The sequence below is a fragment of the Equus asinus genome, chromosome 1 (assembly GCF_041296235.1).
Source record: "Equus asinus isolate D_3611 breed Donkey chromosome 1, EquAss-T2T_v2, whole genome shotgun sequence".
Taxonomy (NCBI): domain Eukaryota; kingdom Metazoa; phylum Chordata; class Mammalia; order Perissodactyla; family Equidae; genus Equus; species Equus asinus.
The window spans coordinates 124,981,882-124,997,032 of record NC_091790.1 but is presented as its reverse complement, the minus strand read 5'-3'; the positions used below and the strand labels follow the sequence as shown (position 1 = coordinate 124,997,032).

At 40.7% G+C, this 15,151-nt stretch overlaps 1 protein-coding gene across 1 annotated transcript in view; it reads left to right on the top strand.

Moving 5' to 3' along the window:
* Positions 1–483: 483 nt before the first annotated feature.
* The window catches only part of LATS1 (large tumor suppressor kinase 1), a 41,086-nt gene continuing 26,418 nt past the window's right edge, over positions 484–15,151 (top strand). Inside the window, exons 1-2 of the mRNA XM_014850629.3 lie at positions 484–733; positions 13,268–13,755. Of these exons, the coding sequence (XP_014706115.2) occupies positions 13,414–13,755 (342 nt within the window). The 5' untranslated portion in view covers positions 484–733; positions 13,268–13,413. The remainder of the gene's footprint in view (positions 734–13,267; positions 13,756–15,151) is intronic.

Sequence of the window (15,151 nt, the reverse complement as noted above, 5' to 3'; positions counted from 1 at the left end):
CTCTGCTCATCTGTCCTGGTTCAAGAATATATTAATCTGGCTGATTCAGAAAATACTTAAACCCACGGAATCACTCGGGGGAAGAGTGCTAAAAAAATCAATTTATTTCAAAGCCCGAATCCTGATGTCCACAGCGAGGTTTCCGAAGGCAACTCATTGCCGTTTCCTTCGGAGAATTAAGCTCCGTGAGACGCGCCTCTTTATTCTATGTCCGTCCATAGAAAGCGCCCAATTGAGAAAAGAGGAAGATTGAAATAACCGAGCGCGCTCGGAAGGGGAGAGCCGGTCCCGGCCGGGGCGAGTCGCCCGGGCAGCGCAAGGCGGGGGCGACAGCCGTCAGCCCGCATGAGGGGCGGGCGAGCGGCGGCGGGCGGGAGGCGGCAGGCGGCGCGCTCGCTCCCGGCCGCCGGGCGGGCAGAAGCCCCCAGTCTCCGGCCCCCGCGCAAGCGACGCCGGGAAATGCCCACATCCGGGAAACCTGCCGCCGAGTGCGGCGGCGGCGACACCGAGTGGAGGCAAAATGGCGGCGGCGGCGGCGGCGGGCTGGTGCTAGGGGGAGAGCCAGGTCCCCGCGACCCCCGCGACGGGCCGCGCTGGCCCGCGGCAGCCCCCCGGCGTCTCTCCCCGCCCTGCCCCACCGGGGACACTCGGGGTGCCTGGGACGGGCTCCAGCGCCTCGGCGCCCGCCCTCGGGCCCGTGACCGCTGTCCAGGAGCCCCGCTCTCCCCTGCAGGTAGGTCCGGGGCCGGCGTAGCGGGTGGGGCGCACTGTCTCCTCCGAGCCCGAGTCGGCGGGGCTGTGGCCGCCGGGCCCACGCCCATCCCGGCTGGCGGGGGTCCAGGGGCTGCCGCGGGCCGGCGAGCGGGCCGGCCCGGTGCGGGCCTCACTTGGCTGGTTGCATGGACCCGAGCGGAGCCCTGCCCTGGGGAAGCGAGGGTTGGCCGCGCCCGGGGCGGGGGGAAGAGCCCCAGGCTTTGCGGCCTTGGGGGTGCAGGTTAGGCTGGGAAGAGGCTGCCCGGCTGGAGGCCTTGCGCGGACTGTCTCCCTCCCACCTCCACCCCGATCCCCTGCATGCGCGGGACCACGGTGTTTAGGAAGGCAGGCAAGCGAGAGTGGTTCTGAAGGAAAACTGCAGTGAAAGAGCTGCAGTTCTTTGCATGCCAGGGGGGACCCGATCCTGGATAGAGCTTGAAGAAATCCTGGGAATTTTTGTTTCCAGTCCACTGTAATGTTAGGTTACGGTGCGTCGTTGGAAGGGGTGGGAGAGATGGCATCTTGATGGAGTAGGAGTGTATATATAAATACAGAAAATGAAAGAAAGGAAATGAAGGGAACACTGTGTGTTATAACCTCAAGAAGAGCTTGTTTCGCAAAGAATGACTCCCAGGTGGGATTAAATGACTTGATTTAACCCCATTCTCTGCCTTCTCCAATTGAAAATTATTTTCTAAGGGAACGAAGTTTGATGTTTGTCGACTCATGTTAATATGACTTAAAATATATATCATCGTGTAGAAGTTATTCGTAAATCTATGGAGAAATACTATAGTTTTCCACACAAATAGTGTTGTATCACTCCAGTTTTGGAAATGGGTTTGAATGTCTGGGATCATGAAACTTCTCAGGTCTTTATGGGTTATTTATTGAAGATTAAAAATTTTTATCAGAATCCTCCGTGGGGAAGAAAATGTAGGACATTATAATTGGAATGAATGTTCTCTGCTAAGATACCTACATTTGAGGTTATTTCTTTCATTTAATAAATTGACAGACAGGTAAAATGGGCTAGTTGATTCCCTAAGGCAGTGAGGAATTTGACTGATTTACCAGTAAAAGAAGTAGCATTGTGTTCTCTAATCGGCTGCTACTGCAAGAAACTGGATCATGGCACCCGCTGGAGAAGGTGCATTCTTTCTGCTCCTGACTGTTTGTTGAATATCCCTTGCCACTTTGCAAAAGCAGATAAAAAATACTTCTGCTACATTTTTTTGGTACGGTCTGGATTTCCTTCTATAGGTTGAGTTTTTATTTTTATTTTTAATGCTAGTCCTTGTTATTCTATATAAATATAGCCTTGGAACAGTTCCAGATCTGGTTATTTAGTTTTTATTCAAGATGTTATGTTTAGATTAGTGGGAGATTTTTGTAGACGGAAAGAGTTATTTAGTTGTTGAACAAATTTTTATCAGGTAGAAATGGCAGTCATTTTTCAGCATGAAGATAAAATATAGTGATTGTTTTCACTTTCGGTCAATTAATTCTTAGTGAATTGAAGACAATGTCATCAGTATGCAGAGATTCTTGAATATTGCTGTCTAAACAACTAAGACTGTGCTGCTAAGAAAGACACCAGATGTATTGCTTTTGCTATTCTCCTAGCTGATTGAGTCAAAGCATTGAGACAGACCATCTTTTTTATAAACCTACTTCAACCCAAGGGAACACACTGAAATCTTATTATGTAGCGGTATCTGTTTTTGCCCTAGGATGGACAATATATCAATAGTATTTGTTTGGATTTACTGACATTCGCATGTTTGATGAAGGTCTGAACTTTCAAAGAGATGGAGCTTTTATCTGTTCAGTCTAATCAGTTTGTGTCCCTTCAAGGAGTGAATGAGTCATGATCCCTGCCCTTAGGAGACTCAAGTTGTGGGTATCATGAAAAGAACCCTGAGCTGGTTCAGGATGTGTGAAGTCCATTCCTAGCATGACCGCTAGCTGGCTACATGACCTTAGGAAGCCCACTTCACCTTTCTGAAGCCATTACTCCATCTGGAAAAAATATATATATATATTTCTATGTATAAACTCTCTCTCTCTCCAAGACACGTTATGCTCTATGAATCTGTGATCTAGTAGAAAAAATAAGTACAAGAATAGGACAAAAACATAAGTTTTATTTGACTATGCAGAGTGCATTTGGAGTTCAGAGGAGAAGGATAGCAACTGGCAGTTCATTGAAGGCTCTGTGAAGGAGGCATTTGAATGGTACCTTAAGGGTTGTGTATAATTTCTACAAGAAAAAATATGGTGGGGGCTCTCCCAAGGAGAATAAACAGGATGAGTAAGGACATGAAAGTAGAAAAGCACAAGGTACGTTAGCTGAGAACAAGTAATTTGGCTTGGTTAGAGTATAAGGTACACCGGGGAGAGTCTGGGTAAGGTAGCAGAAAGAAATAAGATAATAACTAGCATTTATTGAGTCAGTTGTTTATTCTAAACATTTGACATGCATTAAACTTATTTAATGCTCAAAATAGCCCTATTAAATGGGACCATTATTGCCTACATTTGAAAATGAAGGAACTGAGGCACAGCTTGGCAAGAGCACGCAGCAAGCTAGGGACAGGGCTGGGATTCACACCCTCCGGCTTGACTCCAGAGGTCTGCCTCTAACCAGTAAGTTAAAGGCATCATTGAGGGATCCAGAGCAGGGAAGTGATGTGATAAGAACTGTTTATTAGGAAGACGAATCTGGCTTCAGTGTAGCATGGGTTAAAGAGGTAAACTGTTGTGTTTTGAAGAGTTCTTTTAAAAATTCTTTTTAGGGGCTGGCCTGGTGGCATAGTGGTCACCTTCACGTGCTCCTCTTCGGCAGCATGGGGTTCATGGGTTTGGATCCCGGACGCAGACCAATACACTGCTTATCAAGCCATGCTGCAGTGGCATCCCACATACAAAATAGAGGAAGACTGGCACAGATGTTAGCGCAGTGACAATCTTCCTCAAGCAAAAAGAGGAAAATTGGCAACAGATGTTAGCTCAGGACCAGTCTTCCTTACCAAAAAAAAAAAATTTTCTCGGGCCACCCAGGTGGTACAGCAGTTAAGTGTGTACGTTCCACTTCAGCGGCCCCGGGTTCGCTGGTTTGGATCCCGGGTGCAGACGTGGCACCGCTTGGCAGGCCATGCTGTGGTGGGCATCCCACATATAAAGTAGAGGAAGATGGGCATGGATATTAGCTCAGGGCCAGTCGTCCTCAAAAAAAAATTTTTTTTCTCTTTACCTATTATTAATTTGAATTTTCATATTAGCAAAGATTACTGAGATTTGTTAATTCCAGTGTTGACCATACCTTGTTGGAGGGATTGTAAGTTAGTAGACCTTTCTGGAAGGCAATCTTGACAGTAAGTATCAGAATTTTAAATATGCATTCTCTTTGACCCAGCAGTTCTACTTCTGGGAATTTATCTTAAGAGAAATGCTCAACAATATGTGCACAAGAATTTTTATTGTAGTATTTTTATATTAACTAATTTTATATGTACGAAGAATATGGTATGTACATGTCAGCTATGAAGCATAATAAAATGAACATCCATGAACTTACCACCCATCCTCAGAACTAGAATATGACAAAGCAATTGAAATTATCAGTGTTTGAAACATTATTTATATTAGCAAAAAATTGGAAACAACTTAAATGCCTATCAATGGGGGGTAGATAAATTATAGTACATCCACATGATGTAATTCAGTATATAGTTATTAAAAAAATGAGGGTGAATTGTCTTATTTTCTCACTTCCAAGACACCATTAAGTCTAAAACAAGCCATCTATTTAGTAACAATTTTTCAGGGGAAAGAAAATAAACAGAGTTTTTATTAACCTTCAGTAGCATACATTTATCCATTCACTTGTATACCATTTTTTTCAGTCACGATAAAGTTTGAACCTCAGCCTATTCACAGTCAGAATCTAGGATTCTTCTGAATTACTTTGGGCTTTAGATAGGTAACACATAACCACATGGTGACATGCTGCTTTTCATAATCCTAACTAATTGTCGTGAATGTCTTTATTGTCTTTATAATTGAGTATATAATTTTGAGGCATACTGAAGAATACTGGGGTTTTGTCTTTCCTTTCTGCTTAAGCTCTTAGTTTTGTTTTTTTCTTAGTTGAGTGAGTTACTGCTGGAAATTAAACAGCTTCTTCCGGAGGTAACACAAAAGGTTTTTTTTTTTTTAAAGATTTTATTTTTTCCTTTTTCTCCCCAAAGCCCCCCGGTACATAGTTGTATATTCTTCGTTGTGAGTCCTTCTAGTTGTGGCATGTGGGACGCTGCCTCAGCGTGGTTTGATGAGCAGTGCCATGTCCGCACCCAGGATTCGAACCAACGAAACACTGGGCCGCCTGCAGTGGAGCGCGTGAACTTAACCACTCGGCCACGGGGCCCGCCCCCAACGCAAAAGATTTTGACAGGTGTTTCATGTCTCAGTGCTTGTACTTCATAAGAGTCTCTCTTACCTTTGAAAATTCTGCGATCTTGCCTAAATTTGGCAATTGTTTATGCCATTAATTACATTGCCTATTGGGTGACAGTTTCTGAGTATATAGTGCTACATCATAGTGGAATCTTTTTGAAGACATTTTGAGCATTAATCAAGGGTCTAGATTCAGCCATACGTGGTGCTGCCAATGAAAATAATACAATTGAAGTGACAAGGAAATTTCACTTTTTATTCATGGTCCACTTAGCTGTGGGCTTTGTCTGCTATTCCAGAACTTCTACTTTGGAGCTGGCAAATTTATTTTAATAATGATTTTAAGATATACTCAGTTTCAGAAATATTAGGATGTAGAAAAGCATGCATCTTAGAATCAAGAAAACACTGAACTTACTGTCATGGAAAGACATTCATAGTATTATGTTATTCTTTTGCTAGCATATTAGGCCCTAAGCAATAGTGGCTAGATTCACAGGTCGTGTGGTCCCTATGTCCAGTAATTTCTCCATCAGGTCCAGCCATGGCTCCTGTTGATCCAGAGACCTGTGAAGTTATCTTTACTCTTTCTCTTGGTCTGTCTTCTCTCTGTCCCCATCTTACTCACTCACCATAGTACAGGATGGTAGATCCAGGAGGAGTGTCATAATAAGCACTACCGTTAGAAAAGGAGGAGAATGGGAGAGAGCAGCAATTGCTGATCTAAGAATTTGGAATCTCAGTAGGGACATCTTGTGAAAGCAACCAGCCTTGGAGGTAGGGGAGATTCCTTGACTGAACCTCGATTCATTCATCCCAGAAGAACTCTGTGGCCATGGCCATTGTTCCCCAAGAATTCCCTGAGAGATTTTTGTCCGTTATCATCCTTGGCCACATATGAAGTATGAGCTTTAAAGGAATATTCCCTTTTTGGAAGGTGCAAATCTTTGTCAACTAGATTACTGCTCATAGAAGTTGGGAGCTCAAGGGTTTTAAATTTTGAATAGTCAAAGGTGTTTTTAGTTTGAGCTTGAGTGGTTTATTATAAAATTTTTTAACAAAAGTTTCCGCAAAGTTAGTAAGCCTCTGATGTGTTTAGTTTCAGTCAGTTCCATGTGTGAGCAACCTTAACCAGAGTTTACATGTGTTAGTAACCTCATCCAAAGATTTGAGAGCTCCCAGTTCTCTTCTCAATTGATTATTTGAGGGAAAGCCATACCATTAATGTGATTTTTACCACTGAGGTACTTTAGACAGCCGAGACGCTTCAGTGGGCATCTGTGCTCAAAAATCCCAACTGTTCCTGTTTGGGGTCTGGAAGCAAGCTGCTGTTGAACGCTGCAAGACTTTTTAAATTTCTGAACTCTTTCTATTCGTTTCTATTTCTGCTTGCACGTCAGCTGCTTCTTTCCTGACCTTACCATTTATTTATAATACTTTGCTAAATAGCCAGTAGCAGCTGAGATTCTAAGATTCTCTTTTCCAAAGCCTTTTCATAGAACTACAAGTTGAGTAGGCTCCTTGCCACCTTGTAAGTTATCACAGGCAACAGCTTTATCAAATATTTTGCCATTTTGCTATAAAACTTGCTTCCCCATTTTTCCAGCCTTCATTATCAGTTTTCTTGAAGCCCTCAGCCTGACCACTAAGCCAATACCATATTAAGTTTTTGTTACAGCTGCCCCTCGCTGCTGGGTACCGATTTCTGTCTTACGATAATGAGAGGCTAACTATACAAATACACAATGGCCAGATCATATATGAAAATAGAACTCTAACCCATAGCCTCGGTAGCTGTAGGCCCAAACAGTGAGGTCTTGGGTAACACCTGCTAGCTTCCAGTTCAGGACCAAAGAAAGAAAGCCAAATATATTCCCCAAACCAATCTAACTAGGATGCCCCGCTTCTGGCTAGCTGGCCTCCAGCTTCTCGTGGCAACAACCTACAATCAGAGCATACCTGAAGTCTTCTGGTTTTTTTAGTATAAAGCTTTTCCTCTCCTTTGCCTGCCTTTAAGTCGCTGCCAAATACAAGTGATGGAGGCGGACTCCTTTGCTATAGCAAGCTCTGAATAGACGCTACTTGTTTTGGGCATTCTTTGTTTATTTCCACAGCAATATTAGGCTGTTTTGTGGTAACAAATCCCCAAATATCAGTGGCTTAACACAACAGAGATTCCCATCTTACTTACACAAAGTCCAATGGGTGTGAGTAGGAAGCCATCCAGTGGCTTGCGGACCCACATTCCCTCCAAATTGTGAAGCTATCATCTCAAAATGTGACCTGCATTGTTGTTGAAGCAGGAAAGAGAGAGATGGAGAAGCACACTGGCTATTAACTGCCTTAGCCCAGAAGTGACACATGTTACATCTGCTCACAGGGCTTTGACCAGAATTAATCTGGGAAATAGAGGGGAGTATGTGAATATAGTCTCCGCCACAAGGATTTATCAACAGATTGGATATAAATATGCCACATTTCCTCCATTCCAGCATTTCTGAAATCAGAAGACGCAGATCATCTTACAGTTGAAATGATCATTTATATAGAATATTTCTGTTATTTCTTCTGAAAAGCTAATGTTGAAATGATATTGTTACATGGAATTAATGGCTTCTTTAAATTAAAGAAATCCTGTGTGTTTTTAGTGTAGTTTGTATGTGAATAATTTATAGCAGAACTCTTCTAAGATCCAGAGTGCTACAGTCATTTCCTTTTTTTTTTTAACTTTCTGTTTTGGAAAATTTCAAGCATACACAAAAGTAAAGAGAATCGTACAGTGAACTCTCATGTACCCATCATCCAGCTACAACAATCAGCAGTTTATCACTACTTTTAGCTCATCTCTGTCTCTATCCTCTTCACCACCAAACCAAATTATTTTGAGATAAATTCCAGACATCATATTTTATTCACGTTTATTTCAACAAGTAGATAGAGGTAAGCATAAACTAATTTTTCATTTATTTAGACCTAAAACATAGTATTACACATATATCAGAACTCAGTCATTTCTGTGACCATTGTGCACTCACTTGGATGTTAGCAGTGTTAGAAATTGTGTTATCAGAGTAAAGAGTTATAGAACATAGGACTAGAGTGAATCTTCTGGTCCAGCATTTTCTAAAGTTTAAGTTCCACAGAACATGAATGTCTTGAAATGCTCTGAGGAAATGAAGTTCTTTGGTGAGATAAATTTGGAAAATACAACATTGTCTTCTTGTAAATTCACATGATTATGTAAAAGAATGATATCATATTTTGTGTGTTATCCCATTTTGATTAACAGTAATATGTTAGAAAATGCTGTATTAATAGTGATTTTAGTAGTTTCCTGTGGCTTATGGAACAAATTACTACCAACTTAATGGCTTAAAACAATGTAAATTTATTCTCTGACAGTTCTGGAGGCCAGAAATCCAAAATCAGTATCACTGGCCCAAAATCCAGGTGTTGACAAGGCCGCTCTCCCTGCAGAGGCCTTAGGAGAAAAGCCTTTCCTTGCCACTTGCAGCTTCTGTTGACTTCCAGCATTCCTTGGCTTCTGGACACCACTCCAGTCTTCATCTCCTCTTCTTCTATGTGTATCAAAGCTTCCCCGGCTCCCGCCTCGTAAGAATACTTGTAATTGCATGTCCTGCTCACTGGAGAATCAGAGGTAATCTCCCCATCTCAAGATCCTTAACTTAATGGCATCTGCTAAATCCCTTTTTCCAAATCAGATAACTTTTACAGATTGCAGGGATTAGGAATGGCATATTTTGGGATGCCATTATTCGTGTCCTGCAGGGATTCCTTCTATGGAGGGAGGTGAATTATGAGGGACTTCTACTTTATAGAATTTATAATATTTGAATTTTTCAGTGAGTGCATCTTTTTATAATTAGGAAAAAAACCCAAGCTTATATTTTTTTAAGAGTAACAACAAGGGATAAATCACCTCATTTATTAGTTCAAGAAATATTTTTGCACTGATTAATGGTTACGAGGTTCTTATTAGAGGAATGGAAGCAAATGCTGTTTCTTGACAGAGAAAAGCAAAACTAAGCTTATTTTGTTTTTTTCTTCTCTACCAAGGAGAATGAGTTTGGAAATGATAAAATAATAATAAAATGACAGTTAACGTGGAGTTGAAACCCAAAATAAATGAGATATTAAAGGAATGCCTAGGGCCGACCCAGTGGCGCAGTGGTTAAGTGCGCATGTTCTGATTCTGCGGCCTGGGGTTCGCCAGTTCGGATCCCAGGTGCAGACGTGGCACTGCTTGGCACGCCATGCTGTGGCAGTCGTCCCACATATAAAGTACAGGAAGATGGGCACGGATGTTAGCTCAGTACCACTCTTCCTCAGCAAAAAAAGAGGAGGCTTGGCAGCAGTTAGCTCAGGGCTAATCTTCCTCAAAAAAAAAAAAGAAAAAGAAAAGGAATGCATAGATGCTATAAATGAAGTGCAACCCAGATACTGAGAGCACTGACATGTGAAATTGCACAACCACTATTGTTAATCCTTGATCATGGAGAAATGATAGGTTCCAGAACCGGAAATGGAAAATATCTCCACTTGCAGAAAGGGCAGGAAGGTGAATTCTGCAAAGTTTAGACTGGTGAGCTAAATGTTAAGCCTAGAAAGATTCATTAGTAAGCTGTTAAATTAGTATTTTGGGAAGACTTAGGAAAAAAATGCTCATTAAGGACCAGCTGTCTTCATAAAAGCACAAGATGTGTCAGTCCTAATTTCATTTATGAAGTAATTATCAGTAGTTTGGGTTATGTTGTAGACAGAATATGTGTTATTTTCAGCAACATAGTGACAAAGCTCATCATTTCTGTGTTTATAAGATGGCGAAATGTGGGCTGCTTGTCTAGGAGAATCTGATCGATTCATAACTAATTAGCAATTGTACCATGAAAGTGCTGATTATTGAAGTGAAGTCATCGGGAAACTGTGCCTCTAGTGGTCTGCTCCAGGACTTCATCTTGTCTCAGGCCTGCTGCCAAGACTCCTGTATGTGTGTATGTCATTAATATCTATAAATATAATTTAGAAAATAAAAAGGTTTACTTTTTTTAAAGCTATTTTTATTTATTAAAATTTTTTTATAAAAATTTTCTGTGTGTGTGTTTGTCATTGTTTTTAGCTTCTACTTATGAAGGAGATCATACGGTATTTGACTTTCTCCCTCTGACCTATTTTACTTAGCATAATACCCTCAAGGTCCCATCCATGTTGTCACTAATGGCCGGGTTTCGTCATTTCTTATGGCTGAGTAGTATTCCATTGTGTATATATACCACACCTTTATCCATTTGTCCCTTGATGGGCACCTAGGTTGCTTCCAAGTCTTGGCTATTGTGAATAATGCTGCAATGAACGTAGGGGAGCGTATATCTTTACACATTCGTGTTTTCACATTCTTTGGATAAATACCCCACAGCAGAACAGCTGGATCGTATGGTAGCTCTAGTCTTAATTTTTTGAGGAATCTCCATACTGTTTTCCATAGTGGCTGCACCAGTTTACACTCCCACCAGCAGTGCACAAGAGTTCCCTTCTCTCCACATCCTCTCCAACAGTTGTTATTTCCTGTCTTGTTAATTAGCCATTCTGACAGGAGTGAGGTGATAATCTCGTTGTAGTTTTGATTTGCATTTCCCCTGGTAGCTAATGATATTGAACATCTTTTCATGTGCCTGTTGGCCATCTGTATATCTTCTTTGGAGAAATGTCTGTTCAGATCTTTTGCCCATTTTTTAATTGGGTTGTTAGTTTTTTTGTTGTTGAGATGTATAATTTCTTTGTATATTTTAGATATTAACCCCTTATCAGATACATGGTTTGCAAATATCTTCTCCCAGTTGTTAGGTTGTCTTTTTGTTTTGTTGGTTTCCTTTGCTGTGCAGAAGAAAAAGGTTTATTTTTTAACAGCTCTAAGATATACTATAAAGTTTACTCATTTCAAGCATACAATTCAGTGGGTTTTAGTATATTTACAGAGCTGTATAGTCATTACCATAATCTAATTTTAAAACAGAAAGTCACTATGTAGTGTTTTGAAACTTGTCTTTCTTGCTTAAGAATACATTCTGGGTATCTTTCATGTTACTGTCTTTGGATAGAACTACATTCTTTTTAACATCTGCTTCATCACATCATATAGATGTACTATGAATTACTCGAACAGTTACTGATGAGCCTCTAGGCTGCTGTCATCATTTGCTGTTGTAGCTCGTGTTGCAAGGAACAGCCTACGTCTTCAAACACTTGAGTGTATATCCCTTTAGTTGTATTGCATTGTTCCTCTTAATCTTTGTTCACCATAAGGTAAATCTTGTTGCTCCAACCATTTTATGCCTCAGGGGACTTGGTTTTTGAGAGAATGAAATGCCCAAGTCCACATTTCTAATAATTAACAGAACAAGTTCTTTAATGGTTTTTTGTTTCCCGTTACAAATGCTGTGCTTTTCTAGCACTTGTAGGATTTTGATAAACTAAAGTGTACCCAGAAGAGCAGGACTAGAACTAGGGAATAGTTAAAGGAACTGGGGATGTTTGGGAGACACAGGTTTATTTCTCTTGTTCAACATGTATAATTATTGAGCACCCACTGTGTGCCAGGCTCTGATATAGGCGGTGGACAGACAGTGGTTATGAGACAAAATAAGGTGCTCTACTCTCGTGTAGCTTTTATTCGGTGAGAGGAGATTGACAATTAACAAGTAAGATAATTTTAGATAGTAATAAGTGCTATCAAGAAAATAGAGCAGGGTGATTAGATGACCAGGGAAAGGGTCTGTGAGCAAGTAACAGAGGACTGAGACCTAAGTGACAAGAAGGAGATACCTGTATCTATCCACAGACGTGTTTATGAAACATGAGTGGTGATTACATTTAATAAGACTAGAGGCGCCCGCCCAGTGGCGGAGCAGTTAAGTGCACACGTTCTGCTTCAGTGGCCCGGGGTTCACCAGTTCAAATCCTGGGTGCAGACATGGCACTGCTCGTCAAGCCATGCTGTGGCAGGCGTCCCACATATAAAATAGAGGAAGATGGGCACGGATGTTAGCTCAGGGCCAGGCTTCCTCAGCAAAAAGAGGAGGATTAGCAGCAGATGTTAGCTCAGGGCTAATCTTCCTTAAAAAAAAAAAAAAAGACTAGAAATAGACCCCCAGTAGATGGTGTTTCGTATTCCAGTGGTACCACTTACAAACTATTTTACCTAGTCTCTGAACCTCAGTTGCCTCATTCACAAACCTCACAGGGCTGTTAGCATGGTTAGATAAGAATGTAGGCAAAATTGTTTAGCACGGGCCCATAACAGGCTTTCCGTATGCACTGAATGAGATTTCATGATGCTTCACATAAAGAAAACATGTCCCACAATTGTTGCAGATTACAAATGGAATGGCTTTCTTGAGGTACTGATTTCCCTATCAGTGGAGACATTTAAGAAGGACTTCAGATGACAGCTCTGTGGGTGCGCTGTAGAAGACAGCCATGCTTTAAATGAGGGGGAAGAGGAGTCGTCCTCAGAGGCCCTTCCCCGTTGCATTGTTAGTAAGCTTACTGTCTCTCGAGTCCCATTCCACAGTTTGGGAAATAAACCCAAGCATATGTTTTTCAAGCATACAGGTGACTTCTGAACAAGTGGTTTGAAAACCTTTTTTAAGGCAACAATACCCTTTCTTCTCAAGAAATTTTACACTTGAAGTCTAATTTGTAAAATCTAAAATTGGAGCTGCTGGGTGAAGTTGCCAACAAGAGGGCACCCATTGTATTGTTCACTTAGTAATCCTTTGCATTTGTATATGTGTTATATGCTTACTAAAGCGCTCTTAAAATTATCTTTTAGCATCAGAACCACTACTTGAGGTGATGTATAATTAGAAAATAGGCACAGAGAGGTTAACAAACTTGTCCTGACCATCAGTAATCCTTAATAGAGCCAGAACTATAACCTAGGTCTCTTAACTCCTAAATCAGTGATTTTTTTCTGTAAAACAAGGTACTGCTCTATCAGTTAATCACTTACAGCTTTTATTTATTTTTTCTTTTATAGGGTTAATTATTTGATTGTAAAGAATTTTAACGTTCCTGGGGACTTCTGCATCGGATCTTCTTCAGTTTTGCTCAAGAGAAAGCTCTGAATCTATCAAGTAGCTCTTAAAGAAGTCCTTTGAGTGGGTTATATATATAGATGTTTTCATGAAGAGGAGTGAAAAGCCAGAGGGATATAGACAAATGAGGCCTAAGACCTTTCCTGCCAGTAACTACACTGGCAGCAGCCGACAAATGTTGCAAGAAATTCGGGAATCCCTTAGGAATTTATCCAAACCATCCGATGCTGCTAAGGCTGAGCATAATATGAGTAAAATGTCAACTGAAGATCCTCGACAAGTCAGAAATCCACCCAAATTTGGGACACATCATAAAGCCTTGCTGGAAATTCGAAACTCTCTACAACCATTTGCAAATGAAACAAGTCGAAGTACTTCAGAAGTTAATCCACAAATGCTTCAAGACTTGCAAGCTGCTGGATTTGACGAGGTAAGAACTTTTTAAGACAAAAGAAAGGATTTTTCTTACCCTATACTACGTAACACTTTTCACATTCTCTCTTGCCTAAATGTTTCCTTTGAGAGAATGTAACCATGTATACAAATTTGTATCTTCTCTCAGCAAAGAATGTTGTTTACAATTACATTAGTTATTAAAGCAAAGAAATTATTATTTCTTTAGTTTTCTCTGTGGTTTCTGGGATTTCCCAGGTGGAGTCATGAAGTCGGAGTGGAAGTGCAGGTGAAGGCAGGATAGGGACGTGTGTGTGCCAGAGGAGCGTGTTGAGCTGAATGGCTCAGGTAGCAATGGCAGCTCTGAGGAGGTGAAGTTTAAGTTTGTACTACAGAGAAAGGAGGATAGGGATTTCGTTAAGCAGTTATGTTGACGTCACTCTCAGGACCAAATCTTAAATTCACAAAAACTGAAAATTTACATGTTGTTCAGTCTCCAAGAATTTCAGAGTTTTATTTTAATGAAATTTCAGATCATGTTAATTATGCCAAGTCTTTAATATTTACCTTCAGAACTCATTTTGAAAATTTTCTATAGCAATAGATTGAATCATTTTCTTTAGGTTATTAGTAAAATTTCTTTTCCCTGATGACATGCCTTATGTGAATATTTTAAGTCGCGGAAATCATTTTAGATGAAAATTGGCCATGGAAAAGGTAACTGTGAATAATGAAGAATCACATTTTCTTTCAAAATCATAGTAACTTTTTCCCTGATTATAAAAGTATTATCTATTCCCTGTTAAAAAGTAAAAACTATAAAGAAGAAACTGAAAATTACCTTTAGCTTTACTACACAACGATAACTACCCTTAAACTTCCTTCACTATTGTTAATCCTTCGAGTGACCACATTTTCAGATATCTTTGTATTTAATTTTAAATTGAGAACCTAATTAGGTATGCATTACAGTAAAGGATTTGAAAAGGGAGATTTACAACTAAACTAGGAAGAAAGATTATTTTTTCTGGCCCATTTTATTCGTCCATTTGATTATTATTATTTCCTATCATTTTTGTTCTTGTGTTCTAAAACTATTGGATTTGCACCAGAAGATAGAGAGAGAGGAGAGGACCTGGGATGTTGTCTTGATTAGTAGTTGGAAGATTAAGGAAATGGCTTGAATGGAGATTCTCCAGGCTACTTTCTTCCTAATCCCTTAGCCCAAAGGCAAAGAATAAAGAAACGGGTGAATCCTTGACCTTATTCTTTGCTTTTGTCTATTGCTAAGGAGAGTTTAGAAATCGCACAGCTGTGAAGGCCCGTCAGTGGTACTGTGTTAAGTCAGATAAGTCACCTCCGAAGATGTGTATTCATAGAGCTCTTACCGTGTGGAAACCCATCAATCAGGACAGGAAGTCATCCCAAACATG